Source organism: Sorex araneus, chromosome 9 (assembly GCF_027595985.1).
Source record: "Sorex araneus isolate mSorAra2 chromosome 9, mSorAra2.pri, whole genome shotgun sequence".
NCBI lineage: Eukaryota > Metazoa > Chordata > Mammalia > Eulipotyphla > Soricidae > Sorex > Sorex araneus.
Window position 1 is genome coordinate 35,301,887 of NC_073310.1, and position 15,679 is coordinate 35,317,565.

The window sequence follows — 15,679 nt, forward strand, 5'->3', positions numbered from 1 at the left end:
TTTTAATTTTGTAAAAATAATGTCTTAATAGTGGCCAAAGACAACTAGCCTTTTTGATAAATTTCATTCTGGTAAACTGCTAACAGTATTTTCTTCAGTTGCCTTTTTGTCACATTGCTTTTATAGTCAAGTTCTTCATGTTCACTTTTTGTTGATGTGTTGTTCCCCCCTCCATGTATTATCTATTTTGGTAAATGTTGATTCATTAATTTCTGTAGAGTTCTGTTACCACACTGATCAGTCCAATTTAAGCATATATAAAGACATCTAGATTGGTGAAAAAAAAAATTCTTCTTGGTGGCAAAACATACAGACTTGGTACATTTAAGCTGATATTATTTTCTCAGCTCTCAGTTAAATTTTAGTTGTCATGATTAGATATTCATGTAACACTTTATAAAATTAAACATTTTTGTGAAATTAACTTATTATTTTTTCTTTTTGTCTCTGAATATTATACTAGGGTTTATTTCTTCAGTAAGCCTGAGTTACTTTGTATTGATGTCTATAATTTGCACAGTAGATGACACTGTATCATTTTTATTGGAATATGTCCTTTCTGTAGCATAGTTAGGTTTACTGAAGATTAAAATACTTTGTGGACTTAAATTTTTTTCCTCTTGTAAACTTAATGGGAATTTGCAATTTATTATCTGAGAAGAAATTTGGCACCTGAATTTGGGGAGGAAGGAAAAAGAAAAACTACAAGATAGGAAACTAAAAGAAAAAGAAACATTATTTTGCACTGGTAAGGCAATGTGAGTAAAATTAGCTCCTCATCCATATCTCAGATTTTTCTATTTACCATCTGCTTTCAATGTGGGGGAAATATTATCCATGAAAGAATAAATTTTAACATGGTTATGTATTTGGGATTTTGAAAATAAAATCTTAGTAGATGAATATCTTAGAAAATAGGTACTTTGAAATGTTTGTCTAAAAAGATTAATTGGCTTACTAAAGATATACTTACTACCTTAGAATGGAGTAACTTCTATTTTTAAAGTTATAATGCCAGTGTCTGTGTTTTACAAATTATTCTCATAAAATTATTTTCTTTATCCATATAGTTGGTTGATCGTGTTTTTGATGAAAGCCTCAACTTTCGAAAGATTCCTCCATTAGTTCATTCTAAAACATCAGAAGGAAACAATTGTCAATCTAGTGATCCAAGACCTCAAACAGCAGAGCCACATGATCACTTAACAATTACACGGCGAAGAACCTGGAGTAGAGATGAAGTAAGTAAGCTGTAATAGCAGGAGCAGCATATCTTATTGGTGACAGAAAGAGCCACGGCTCAATAAATACAAGTAGGAAAAGGGCACTTGTCCTTTTTGGTTGAAGAAGACTTTATCGTGACATCACCTCACACATAAATCATTAATTTCTAAATGAATTAGTTTCTAAAGGACAGAAGCCAAACTTTAAATCAAAAATGCCCTTCAGCGATGTGGTAAGGCATGAGTTTTTAACAGATACAAAATATTTTTAACAAAGAGAAGACCAAACCAAAAACAAACACAAAAGTTCCTGCTTTAAAATAAAAGATTATTTTAAAAATACTATAGGCTGTAAGATGCTTACCATTCGCATCCACCCAGGTTTGATCCCTGGTGCCACATACTTTGAGCACTACCAGGAGTGATCCCTCATATAGTGATATCTTAATTGTAGCGAAGTGATATATTTTTACAAAGTGATATCTTTGTAGTAGGAAAGTGGACAATAATAAAACTTGAAAACAATCTGTGTTCATCTATCAGAAAAATGTTTAGTTCATGAATTGAACCAAATACAATCAAAGTAAAGGGCCTGTAGCAATATGCAATAATAACGATAAGCTGTGGCAACATTAATGTTTAATGAAAATGGTAATTCTCAAAAGATATGTGATAATTCCACATATTTTTAATTTTGAAAAACATATGCTTAGAACAAAAATAGATGTAACAAATGATATTTTTAAAAAAGCAAGAGGCTCAGTCGGGATGAGAGATGTGTTGAAACTAGATAATGAACCAAACATGATGACCTCTCAGTGTCTGTTGCAAGCCATAATGCCCAAAAGTAGAGAGAGAGTATGGGGAATATTGTCTGCCATGGAGGCACGGGGAGGGTGGGGAAGGGGGAGTATAACGGAGATATTGGTGGTAGGGAATGTGCAGTGGTGGAGGGATGGTTGTTTGATCATTGTGTGATTATAACCCAAACTTGAAAGTTTGTAACTAACTCACGGTGATTCAGTAAAATTTAAAAAAAAAAAAAAAAGGCAAGAGGCTCAATGAATGGAATTCAGGATTTTTTTTTGGGGGGGTCACACCTGGCGATGCACAGGGGTTACTCCTGGTTCTGCACTCAGGAATCACTCCTGGCGGTGCTCAGGGGACCATATGGGATGCTGGGAATCGAACCCAGGTTTGCATGCAAGGCAAATGCCCTACCCACTGTGCTATTGCTCCAGTCCCAGAATTCAGGATGTTTTTCATGCTATAATGGGAAGCAGGCATAGAGATGCAATGGAAGAATCAATATTATTAAGGTAGATTGTGTCAGTCAGCTATTTTTTTAATACAAAGTAGTAAGCATTTATCACACTTATAAATTAACTAATAGTGCTTAACTAGATAATTATAACTGTAGGTTGAATTCCAGTTTGTACTGTTTATTTAATATTGCTTGTACTATGAGCTAAGTAGTGCTTGTTCTTATACATAATTGTGCAATAAACAAAAGAGCAAGAAAATTTCAAATATTTTCTCAAGTCTGCTAATATACACTTGGTGAATTAATCACATGGCTAAGGTCAAAGGTAAGTATCCTGTGGTAGCAGAGACAGGGAAAGGAACAATATTCTGTTGAATTGTTAGGTCCTTGTTTTGAGTTAGGTGGTAGCTTAATGAATTTTTATTTTATTAATAAAGAGGGCAAAAGAAAAGGTGTTTGAAGACTAACAAGATAATTCAGAGGGCAGGAGCACATGTTTTGCATGCAGGAAGACCTCATTCAATCACTGAATAGTATTGCAGGGTCTCCCAGCACTGTCAAAGGCCACTCACAAGTACAAACAGAAAACAATCCCAAGCACTGCTGGGAGTGCACCTCAATAAAGAAATAAAGAAAATACATGACTGGAATTAGACCAATAGTATACGTCACATTTAGATTTATGATTAATGGTGCCAGAGTGATGGTACAGCAAGTAGGACACTCGCCTTGAATGCAGCCAGCGCAGATTGGATCCCCTCAGCCCGCCAGGACTGAACCCTGAGCACCAAGCCAGGTGTAAGCTCTGAGCACTGCCAGGTACGGCCCAAAAGCCAAAAATAATAATGAATTATGATATATTTATATACCTCAGACCAATACAGATTAATTTGACATTTTAAATCATCATTGAGAAATCAGGAAAAGAGGTTTATTGAAAAAGTAATTAAAAGTAGATGAATTTTGGAAAAATTCTAGGACATACAAGAGTTTATTCACATAAGAATGATTGTTTAAAATTGTGTCATGTACATTGCTGTCGGAGAATAGGCACTGGTGGAGGAAGGGGTAAACTATCACTGTATGACTGAAATGCAAACACAAAAGTTCATAACTTTGTAACTGTACCTCACGGTGATTCACTAATAAAAATATTTTTTATTTAAAAAATGTAAAATAAAAAAAGAAACTAGAAATTGAATTCCCAATAAATAAATAAATAAAATTGTATTATGTAAAGAGATAATTGAAGGACAACATGTAGAGGTGGTACTGGTAAAGAATTAGGGAGTTGGTGGAAGAAGATAGAAAGCATGTGATAAGGATTTGATCATATGTTGGCATTTGTGGATCTCTGACATTACAGAAGAGGAGTTAATCATTATTATGTTTATATATGTTTACAGTAGTACTGAATGTAGGGGGAAAGTACCATGTATAAAAATGTGATGTTATGGTTGTTACTGCAGTTTACTAGATGATTTTAAAACATACTTCTTCTCTCTTCCTCTGTTCTGGCCTGTTAGTTAACTTATTATTCTTGGTGTCAGTAATAGGAGTCTCTCTAATTTGGTCTATACTCATTCCATACTGAATTGTAGGGATATAAAGTCCACTACATGTAGTAAAATTCTGTGGACAAAGTTTATATTGTTAAAAAGAATTTGAAAATATAGGTTCATTGATGTCACAATAAGTAATGTACATTTTTTCAATACATGTGCACTGAACTGTACTTTTGGGGGTTTAAAAGGGAGATACTGGGCCAAAGTCATAATGTAGCATACAGGGCATTTGCCATGCATGAGATGCTTAAGAATCAATCTCTGACACCCCTTCGATCCCCTGAGCACTGACAGAAGTGATCCCTGACCTCAGAACTAAGAATAAGGCCCTGAGCAGGTATAGCCCAAAAATCAATGACAAAAAATAAAAGAGAGATACATTTTTCCTGTGCTATTTTCTTATACTATCCTGCCTCATATATAACATATATTTTTAGTAGCTTCATATATATCTTATTTTTATTGTTTCAAGGCTCATGAAATAACGTTATGCTTATTTATCCTTTCATTGCCTTTATGTTGTGATTTGCATTCTAAATGAGCCTTTATTTATTCTTTTTTTTTTCATTGAGTTTCAGTCATACAATGTTCCAACGCCCATCCCTCCACCAGTGTACATTTCCCACCACCAATGTCCCCAGTATCTCTCCTGCTACATCTCCAATTCCCCACCCCTCAACCTGCCTCTATGGCAAGCACTTTTCTTCATATCTCTCTCTACTTTTGGGCATTATGGTTTGCAATGTAGATACTTTGGGGCATTATGATTCTTGATTCACTTACATCACACATCTCCCATCCAAAGTGATCCCTTCCAACCATCATTGTAGTGGTTCTCTAAACGATCCTTTAAGCTTTAACCTTACCATTTTCAAATTCTAGTTTTCCTTGATGTCATCTTTATTTATGCTACTTGTATTGAATTTCCTTTCACGAGAATTCATATGCTATGAAATAAGAAAATTAGCACTTATTTGCAACTTTCTTATAAAATACTTTTTAGAAGTTCTTGTGTATATTTGTTTAGTCTCCACTACTAGTGTATTTTTTAGGGGGAGTCACAAACGTACAGGGTTTTTTATCTGACATCCCCTTATAAGTGTTTAAAAAACAACGTTTGAAGTCACAGCTTATCTTCCTAAAGAGTCCTAAGAGTTATAAAAATATAAGAAGCAGAGAATAGTTTTGGGAACCTTCATCTAACCCCATTTAAGTTCTGTTTCTAGCACTCTACACTAGCTATGCTTTTCATTATTTAATCCTTGGCAACCTATTTATCTTGCAGGCTAATGCAGCCTGCCACCTGTTTTTGTAATACTGTTACAAAATATTATTCCTTTATTTGTGTGGCTGATTTTACTATATTAAGAAAGTTGAGTGTTGTTACAAAGACCATCAGACTAATTTTGTTCATAAATTTCAACGCTAGTAATTCCACGCCATCATAAAAACATCTTTAAATACAATTTTAAACTTTTTATACTCTGCCCTAACTAGAGCAAGTATTTTAGTTTAGCCTGGCACACTACCCGTGGCATATTCGATATACCAAAAACAGTAACAACAAGTCTCACAATGGAGATGGGACAACAGTGCTACAGACAGTGCATATCTGTTAAGAGTCATACATTTAATAATACTAATTTTTATGATAGAGTTTAAATTGAAGACTTGAAGATAGATGATGTTAGTAATGGAAGATATAATGTGTTTTTTCAAAAGTGGCACAACAATTATAGTATGGAAACTTAACACATTATTTTACAAAATGGAACTCATTAATATTTGTTTTCATTTACTTTCAGATAACTCTAATGACCATCATTAAGCTTTAAAATAATATAAGTATTAAGTTTTCTTTAATGTAATGAATTTTAGCTGGTCTTTTTTGGTGGTTATACAATAAAGTGGTTATATAATATCCTTTTTTTCTTTGGATGTTTTAGGTAATGGGAGATAATCTGTTGCTCTCTTCAGTCTTTCAGTTCTCTAAGAAGATAAGACAGTCTATAGATAAAACAGCTGGGAAGATCAGGTACCATTTTGTTACTCAAACCTCATTGATTTCATCATGTATAATTTCCTATTCTTTTTAGGAGGCCAATACTAAAGAACATGAAGAAAACAGAAAGATAAGCAAATATTCTAGATATAGCTAATAGCACCTTTATAATTGAAAATTAATAACTATAGCAACTTAATAATTTTGTTAATAAGCACAATTTTTTTCTTAAGTAAAATTATACATATTTTAAATTAATAGATTTCAAATCTTATAATTTTTCTCCTTTTTATTTTTACTTTATTTTTATAAAGTTTTTCACAATAATTTATTACGTTTAATATTCTGATACCAAGCCCACCACATTACAAACCTTCCCACCACCATATTTTGAATGTTTCTACCCCCAACCCCCAAAGCAGGAACTGAATAATTTATTTTGTATTGCTAGTTATGAATAATCTGTTAAAAATGATCCAAAAAGTTTCCTTAGAGGAAAGTGTGTGAAAATTGTTTTATTTCACCCTGGAGCCATTAAGACCTTGTACAAGAGATTAATAATGTTACAGATTGAGCCTTGTATGCTCATATATGTGTGTGTATATATATACATATACAAATATATACACACACACATATATATATACGCGCACACACACTGTTTGGCCTTAGCCAAACAGGGCGTTCAAACTCAATACATCAGGATCCTCTGTGAGCTGTATTACAGATTCACCATAATACAAGGAAGTGATTATGGACATAAAGAGAGGGGTTTGTCAGGACTATATCATTTTACCAAAATTTGTCAGTGCCACCCTCAAGAACATCATGCGACTACTGAAATAGGAAGGAATGGGAGTGAAGATAGACGGTCAGCAACTACACCAACTCCGCTTCACTGATGCCATTGTTCTAATAACACCAAACATTAGCCAAGCGACACAAATGCTGGCCGACTTCGACCGTGAGTGTGGAAAGGTCGGATTGCAGCTGAATCTCACAAAGACAGTTTTCATGAGAAATGAACTAGTTCCTGACATTCCATTTGTTCTCAGCGGAACGAACATATCTGAATGCAGCAGTTATGTGTAGCTGGGTCGAGAACTCAACATGATGAACGACCTGGCACCTGGGCTGCGAAGTGGGAAGAGAGCAGTGTGGAACACCTTCAAGAGTATCGAAGAAGTTGTTAAGAGGACAAGAACCTCTGGCTCCGGCTCCGGCACATCTTTTCAACTCCACTGTTCTTCCTACACTAACATACGCCTCAGAGACCTGGGCCCTACAAAAACAGGACGAGAACGGTATTCGGGTATCCCAAAGAGGAATCAAAAGAGCTCTGCTTGGAATATCACTTTCACTCAAGTGAGAGAAGGAATCTGGAGTTCCAACTTCCATCGACAATTGAGAATCAGGGACGCTTTCTCGTTTGCCAAAGCATTGAAAATCAGATGGTCCAGACACAGAATTCGATTTGGAGACGACCACTGGACTAGAGCCATTACTGACTGGATTTCATGGGACATCAAAAGACCTCGTGGCCACCCACCTATGAGTTGGTCAGACTTCTTCATCAGGACCCTGAACAAACGGTTTGAGGCTTTTCATATCCTGGAGCAAGCAGATGCCATTGGACTCCACTAGCACATGACAGGGACGAGTGGAGGAGACATTATTGGCTCCCGCTTGAGCAAATCAATGAGCAGCAGTATAACAAGTGATACAAGTGATGTATGTATGTGTGTGTGTGTGTGTATGTACATAAACACACACATACATATATCTTTTTTCTTTTTGAGATTGGTTGCCTTCTACTTTAGATCTAATGTGGTATGCGACTCGTGCCATTTCCTTCCTCTTCTTACTTTGGACTTCATTTGTTGTTCTTTTTCTAGTTTCTCAAGTTGTAAGGTAGGTTATTAATTTGAGCTTTTTGTTTCCTGATATAAACCTGTATTGTTATGAATTCCCCCATAGTATTGCTTTTCTTTCGCTTAGGTTCTGATAGTTTGTTTCTCCATTCTCATTCATTTCAATTAATCTTTTTATTTCTTCTTCTTCATTTTTCCCTCTTATTTTCAGACTTTAAGCACCATGGTTTACAAAGCTGTTCATAATACAGTTATTTCAGGCGTTCATTTGTTCTAGCACAAATCTCACAAGTGTGACCATCCATCATTGTCCCCAGTTTCCCACCTACCCCCAAGTTTTCCACCTTATCAGACACAAAACAATCTATTTTATATTGTTTAAAACAACAGAATGATAAATGGAATTATCAAAAATTAGTAAAAGAAAATTTCTGAAAAATTTTATAACTCACGATAGTGTTGCTAAAGTCACTATCTAAGGATTTATTGAACTGGTTGTTACTAGCTGAGCCTTCTGTGTTTTGGTTTTCATTTATTGGGCTTACTCTGCTACTTTCTGGGCGTCTCTGCTACTTTCCTAGTTTGCTGTGCTCCTAGTGGCTGTCAGTATTGAGGAATTGGGAGGTGTTGCAGCCATGCACTCCAGGAGCTCTGGAATCTGTGGAACTGGGACTCATCATAACCCACTCCATCCTGTGTACCTGTGAATTTCATTTACTTAGTATCTTTTTCAAGAATAGTCGTGAACCTGGGCCTTTTATGAGGAGTCTTGGGATATGGGCGAAGCTACTAGCGTCGGGATGAGAGGCTGGGGGAGGCTGGCCAACTCCACTCTACGAAGGCCCCAGATTTCAGCCCTAAGGACCTAGGAGTTTCTGCAGGATTGATGTATTATTTCTTCTGTGAATTCCTCTTGGACCCAAAGGTTGCATAACAGTATGTTACTCAGTTTCCAAATGTTAAAGCTTTTTCTGACTCTCTTTTTAATATTTTTTTATTAAGACACAGCAATTTACAAAGCTTTTTATAATAAAATTGTTTCAGGCATACAATGTTGTAGTAGCAATCTCACCAACAGTATCCCTAAGGTTCCTGCCATCCCCCAGCCTGCCCCCTTGTCAGGCATATAATAAATTTATTTCATATTGCTTGCTCCAACCAAACTTAAAAGAATGGCAAATGGCATTATCAGAAGATAAATCAATAAAAATCAATTTGATGATTAATGATATATGTTTTTAACCTGTGTGAATAATGAAATTTAAATCAGTCAATACTATATAGTATACTATCTCTTGTCATTAACATATGGCATCTAAAACATATTGCACTAAATTTTATTTTGTACTTTAACCTAGTAGAGGACAACCCTATATACTGTTAGTGACTGCCATATTCAATACCACATGATGGGAAGTTTCTCCTGTCCTGTAAAGCAGCTCTTTTAAAGCTTCTTACAAAACTGGTTACAAAGCTATGAATTCCCTGAGCTGTTGCCTGTCCATGAAGTTCCTTCAAATCTGAATGATTATCTAGCTGGGGATTTTATTCTCGGGGAGGTGTTCTGCCCATCGAATTTTTGTAGAATATCTTTCCATATTCTTCTGGCTTATAGTCTCATTTGATAGATCTGCTATAGATTTTTACGGGCTTTCCTTTGTAAGTTCCATCCCAGGTGGAGCTCACCTCTGGTCGATATCACTGGACCTATTCCAAATAGGAGGGAGAACCCCTTCCTTGCAGCGGGGGACAGGTCCCAGCAGCTTCCACCCCCAACCTGCACCATATTAAAGACACATACCACAGCTCCTGAAGCGAGACATACTCAACAAATTATATACTGCTGACTGTTATTCTTTCTGTAATTCTTTGAGGACAGGCAGAAAAGACAGAAAACAACCTCTAATTCCTCATCATCTCCCTAGGGGTTAACTAAAATAAACTCACCCCCATCACAACAAGAATACTAGAAAAACAACTGGGAAAACATGTAGAAATCCACCAAGTTCTGTGTGTGAAAATCGTATCACCAAAGACATGAACAATACCACTAAATCCTCAGTGACTTTACTGAGGATGTTCAGTGAGTTCAAAAAAATGATAGCACATGTCAGCAAAACACAAGAAAGTGGGAGAATCAAAACAAAGCTATTACAGCTAGAAGTGACAGAAATACAAAACTTAGTAGGTGTATAAAACAAAAGTCAGTAAAAGCTCTGAGCCACAGAGTAATAGAAGCCGAACAGAAGATTGAAGAGTTCCAAAATGAGATAGAGGAAACCATTAGGAAACAGCAGAAAGTGGAAAATAGTCTGAAAAGAAATAAGCAGGCGCCTACTCGAGCAAATCGATGAACAACGGGGTGACAGTGATACAGTGATACTGAAGAATATGGGATGAGTTCAAGAGGAACAATATGAGTCACTAGAGTTTCTGAAGGCAAATGTGAAGAAACAGTAGTTAAAGAAATCATTGATACAGATGGGATTTTACGACAAAAACTGCAGCAAAAGGACGCGAGGGTGCTCTTGGGAAGGTGGGAGGCACCGGCCCCTCCTGCCGCCGAGATGTGATCCCCGGGGCCGCAAGCGTGTGCGGCCTCTCTGCAGCTGCACGAGCGTGAATCCAGACCCAACTAAAACACTTTTGACATGGGCAGCTCCTTGCAGAATGTCTCCAGCCTGAGAACTAAGCCACGACCCCATGCCCGCCCAGGAGGGGAAAGGTATTTCTCTCTCTCGCCTCTCCCTTTCCGGGGATGAAGGGCATGGGTACTGCCATATTATGACGACCACAGATGGGGTTTACAAGCTTGCAATGATCCAATATCCAGAAGAAATCTCCCTGGACTTAGTTGTTAAAGTACAGAAATCCAAAACCGACCTCATATCTCTTCACAACAGGTCTGACTCTGGTGGGGTACTCCTAACAATAATAGTGAGGTTTGTGTTGAAATATTGAATGTAACCATAGTAAATAGAAAGTAAAGTGAAATTTATCAGTTAACAAGGTGGGGGGCGGGCAGGGGGGGCGGGATGGGAGGTGTACTGTGGGGTTTTTTTGGTGGTGGGATATGGGCACTGGTGAAAGGATGTTTGTTTCAGCATTGTATGACTAAGACTTAAGCCTGAAAGCATTGTAATTTTCCACATGGTGATTCAATAAAATAAAATTCTTATTAGAAAGAAAGAAAGAAAGAAAGAAAGAAAGAAAGAAAGAAAGAAAGAAAGAAAGAAAGAAAGAAAGAAAGAAAGAAAGAAAGAAAGAAAGAAACCATTGATAAGAACATCTCAGAATTGAGAATTAAAGCACTGAGATCCAAGAGGCCTAAAGTGTCCCAATGAGAATAGACCCAATTAAGAAAATTCCAAGACACATTGTACTCAAAATGATAAAATCCAAAGAGAGACAGAATATTGAAAACATCAGGATAAAAATTTAAAAACAAAGGAAAGCCCATAAGATAACTGTTTTTTTTTTTTTCTTTTTTTTTCTTTTTTTTTTTTTTTTGCTTTTTTGGGTCATACCTGGCGATGCACAGGGGTTACTCCTGGCTCTGCACTCAGGAATCACCCCTGGCCGTGCTCAGGGGACCATATGGGATGCTGGGATTTGAACCCGGGTCTGCCGCGTGCAAGGCAAACGCCCTACCCGCTGTGCTATCTCTCCAGCCCCGATAACTGTTTTTTTTAATAATTGATTTCTACCTTCCTGGATTTATGGTTTGAAAAGATATATGATTTTTTCTTTACATAATTTCATAGACACTCTAATTATGTTTCAACATGTAGTATATCCTGAAGAATATTACATGTGCACTGGAGAAGAGTATGTGCTTGTTTCTTTTAACTCCACTTCTTTATTTAGAGGTCTTATTTCCTGACTGATACCTGGTTGATCAGTCCAGTGACAAAAGTGAGGTATTAAAGTCTCCCACAATTACTGTATTGCCATTGGTATATATTAACAGGCCTGTCAGCAATGACTTTGTAAACCTCTTCATTTGGTGCATAGATGTTGATAAGGGTTAAATCCTCTTAATCTTTTGGGTCTTTAAGGAGTTCATAATATCCATCTTTATGTAGTTACTTTCATTGCTTAAATGCTGTTGATCTGATTCATATGTGACCATCCTCCTTATTTTAGACTACCATTTATGAGTCTTTTTCCAACCTTTCATTTTTAACATGAAAGGTTGTTTGTCTTTTGTAAGCAGCAGAAAGTTAGATTTTTACTTCCTGCTCCATTACCTCTTTATTGATGATGTACCATGCAATGTCTTCAAGGTTGCTGATTAGACTTTCAGCTTCTTCCTTTCTGCTGCTGGTCCTGTTCTGTAATCCTGACCTACTTCCTTTCTGTTTGAATGAATTCTTAAATTCTTTACTAGCCTTTACTTTTACTGAATATCCTTATTGAATCCCTCTTCAAATAACTTTTTTATTCAGTAAACACCAGTTATTCACTGAAGTAATTCAGGATTATTGCACGGAAGTCATTCTCAGCTACATTGAAAGTTCTGGTGCTCTTCTTGGCTTCTATCCCTGTCTTTTGATGCAGAGCTGAAATCCTTTTACATTACTGCTGTCCCTTGTGAAAGCTAAGGGTGTTGCTCCTGGTCTGAGCAGTGATCTGGTGCTCCTTTTGGTAATATTAGGCTAGTTGGTGTCTGTGACTACTGATTTCTGAAAGCATGGGATCTTGTAAAATAAATGCTTAGGAGATTCAACTGGTGCTTTTGGCTCTGTTTAAGTGCAGCTGGATTAAAAGAGAGGATATATGGCACTATTTCCTGTACTTACTATAGCACCAGAAGATAGTGCATGTGCTTTGTATATTGGATGCCAGGATTGATACCTGGGCACTGTACAGTCCCACAAGTGTCATGGGGGAGAAATCCCAAGCAAATAAGCCAGCAGTAGCCTCTGAGTATTGCTGGAATACCAACCAAGACATTATTTTTAAGAACTATCATTATCTTGCCATCCAGTTTTTTAAAGATATTTTTTATGCGTGCCTGAGTTTTAGATAAACTTTTACTATAGTGATAGTCATTAATTAACAAATGGTAATGGATGGGCGGGGCCATAATGGCCAAAGACAAACAGTTTTGAGTGCTCCTTTGGTATCAACACAAGGCATAAAAATTGCAAGGCAAGTACCCCACCCGGTATATTCCACCTGGGAGATCTGTTTTATATAAGTCTTTGCTAAGTCCGAAACAGATCTGAGACTTGTCGACTCCAACATAACATGCTGTCACTCCTTATGTGAGCAGGGAGCAGCTAGTAGTGAGGTAAGCCAAGTTCAGTCACTGACTCGCTTCACCTACTTTGATCATGCCTGATGTGATGCAGCTTTGCCTCATTCAACAGAATTTAATTTTGAAATGAAACTTAGGAGTCAAAGTTATGGGACTTGTAAACTTAACATAAGTTACAATCACACCTGCCCCTTCCGGAGAATAGCCATTCCAGAAGCGCACAGTCCGAGCTCCACTCTGCAGGTAATTCCAATTGGGAAGGTTTGTAGTTTAACTCCGAAACCTCAAAGCAGTTATTCCAGACTTAATCTTCAACCTAAGTCAGAAGATAACAAGTGCAAGATCTAAAAAGTTCTGTTTTGTGTGTATACTTTGTATCAGAAAGAGACTAGGAACTGGCAGTACTTGGCACAGACAGGACACAGTTTTCCCAGAGAGAGCAATGGGAAGCTTCCATTTCCAAAGCTGGCGTGATGCATGATACCACAACCAAGCAACAAAGGAAAGGGGAGAGGAGAATACTAATAACTTTAAAGGATGATCGTTACTATTCTTTAAAATATTTTTTAATTTAATAAAATGAAAATCAACTTGCTTTTCCTTACAGTAAATTTAAAAGAATGATTTATATAAGTAAATTATTCCAAATTAAAATTTTAGGTGAAATAAAAGCAAGGGCACAATAAAGGATGATACTGGAGAAATAAGGAACAGTTTAGTCTGATTTTGTTAAGTAGTTTTGATTTTATCCTTAAAAGCCTAGGAAAGTCTCTTTAACAAATGGTACTGGCAACACTGGACAGCTGCATGCAAAAAAATGGGCTTAGGCCTATACCTAACACCATGCACAAAAGTCATATCCAAATGAATTAAAGACCTCAACATCAAATCAGAATCCATAAGGTATATTGAAGACAAAGTTGGCAAAACCCTCCACGACATTGAAGCTAAAGGTATTTTCAAATATGACACACCACTGGCCAAGCAACTGAAAACAAATAAACAAATGGGACTATCTTAAACTAAGAAGCTTCTGCACCTCAAAAGAAACAGTGACAGAAATACAAAGACAGTCTACAGAATGGGAAAGGATATTCACCCAATACTCATCTGATAAGGGGTTGATATCAAGGATATCCAAGGCACTTGTTGAACTCTACAAGAAGAAAACATCCAACCCCATCAGAAAATGGGGGGGTGGAAATGAACAGAAATTTTCTCAAAGAAGAAATCCGAATGGCTAAAAGACATATGAGAAAATGCTCTACATCACTAATCATCAGCAAAATGCAGATTAAAACAACAATGAGATATCATTTCACACCACAGAGACTGGCCCCCATCCAAAAGAACAAAAGCAACCGGTGTTGGCATGGATGTGGAGAGAAAGGGTCTCTCCTTCACTGTTGGTGGGAATGCTGACTGGTTCAGCCCTTTTGGAAAACAATTTGGACGATTCTCAAAAAATTAGAAATTGAGCTCCCATTTGACCCAGCAATACCACTCCTGGGAATTTATACCAGAGAGACAAAAAGGTATAGTAGAAATGACATCTACATTTGTATGTTCATTGCAGCACTGTTTACAATAGCCAGAATCTGGAAAAAACCTGAGTGCCCAAAAACAGATGACTGGCTAAAGAAACTCTGGTATATCTACACAATGGAATACTATGCAGCTGTTAGAATAGATGAAGTCATGAAATTTACATATAAGTGGGTCAACATGGAAAGTATCATGTTAAGTGAAATGAGTCAGAAAGAGAAAGACAGACATAGAAAGATCGCACTCATCTGTGGAATATAAAGTAACAGAGTGGGAGACTAACACCCAAGAGTAGTAGAGATAAGGACCAGGAGGTCTGTCCCACAACTTGGAAACTGGCCTCACATGTTAGGGGAAAGGGCAGCTGAGATAGAGAAGGGAACACCAAGTAGAGGATGTTGGGAGGACCCATTTGGGTTGAAAGATGCGTGCCGAAAGTAGACCATAGACTGAACATGAAGGCCACTCAATACCTCTATTGCAAACTACAACACCCAAAAGGAGAGAGAACAAAAGGGATTGTCCTGCCTCAGAGGCAGGGTGGGATGGTGGGGGATGGGGTGAGGGTGGTGGGGGTTGGGGTGGGGGTTGGTGGGAGGGATGCTGGGAACATTGGTGGAGGAGAATGGGCACTGGTGGAAGGATGGGTAAATAATCAATGTATGACTGAAATGCAAACACAGAAGTTCATAAGTTTGTAATTGTACCTCACGGTGATTCACTAATAAATTTTTTAAAGTAGATGACTCAACATATTTATGTTAAAAAAATAGCATTGTTGGGGTTTTTTTTTGTTTGTTTTCTACTCAAGAGTTAAGTTTATTGGATATAAAGCACTTTGGCAGGCTTTGTGGACATAGTAAGCATAAATATCTCAACATTATAAGAACCTGTTCTAAACAAAATATGCAAATCATGATGTCTACACAGTTTTTAGTCTATTGGC

General features: G+C 37.0%; 1 protein-coding gene across 9 annotated transcripts in view; it reads left to right on the top strand.

The window, feature by feature from the left end:
• CEP170 (centrosomal protein 170) overlaps positions 1-15,679 on the top strand; it is a 154,393-nt gene that overhangs the window by 128,449 nt on the left and 10,265 nt on the right. For all 9 annotated transcript variants that reach the window (XM_055146761.1, XM_055146757.1, XM_055146758.1 and 6 more), the window contains 2 exons: positions 1,071-1,241; positions 5,999-6,087. In XM_055146761.1, the coding sequence (XP_055002736.1) occupies positions 1,071-1,241; positions 5,999-6,087 (260 nt within the window). The remainder of the gene's footprint in view (positions 1-1,070; positions 1,242-5,998; positions 6,088-15,679) is intronic.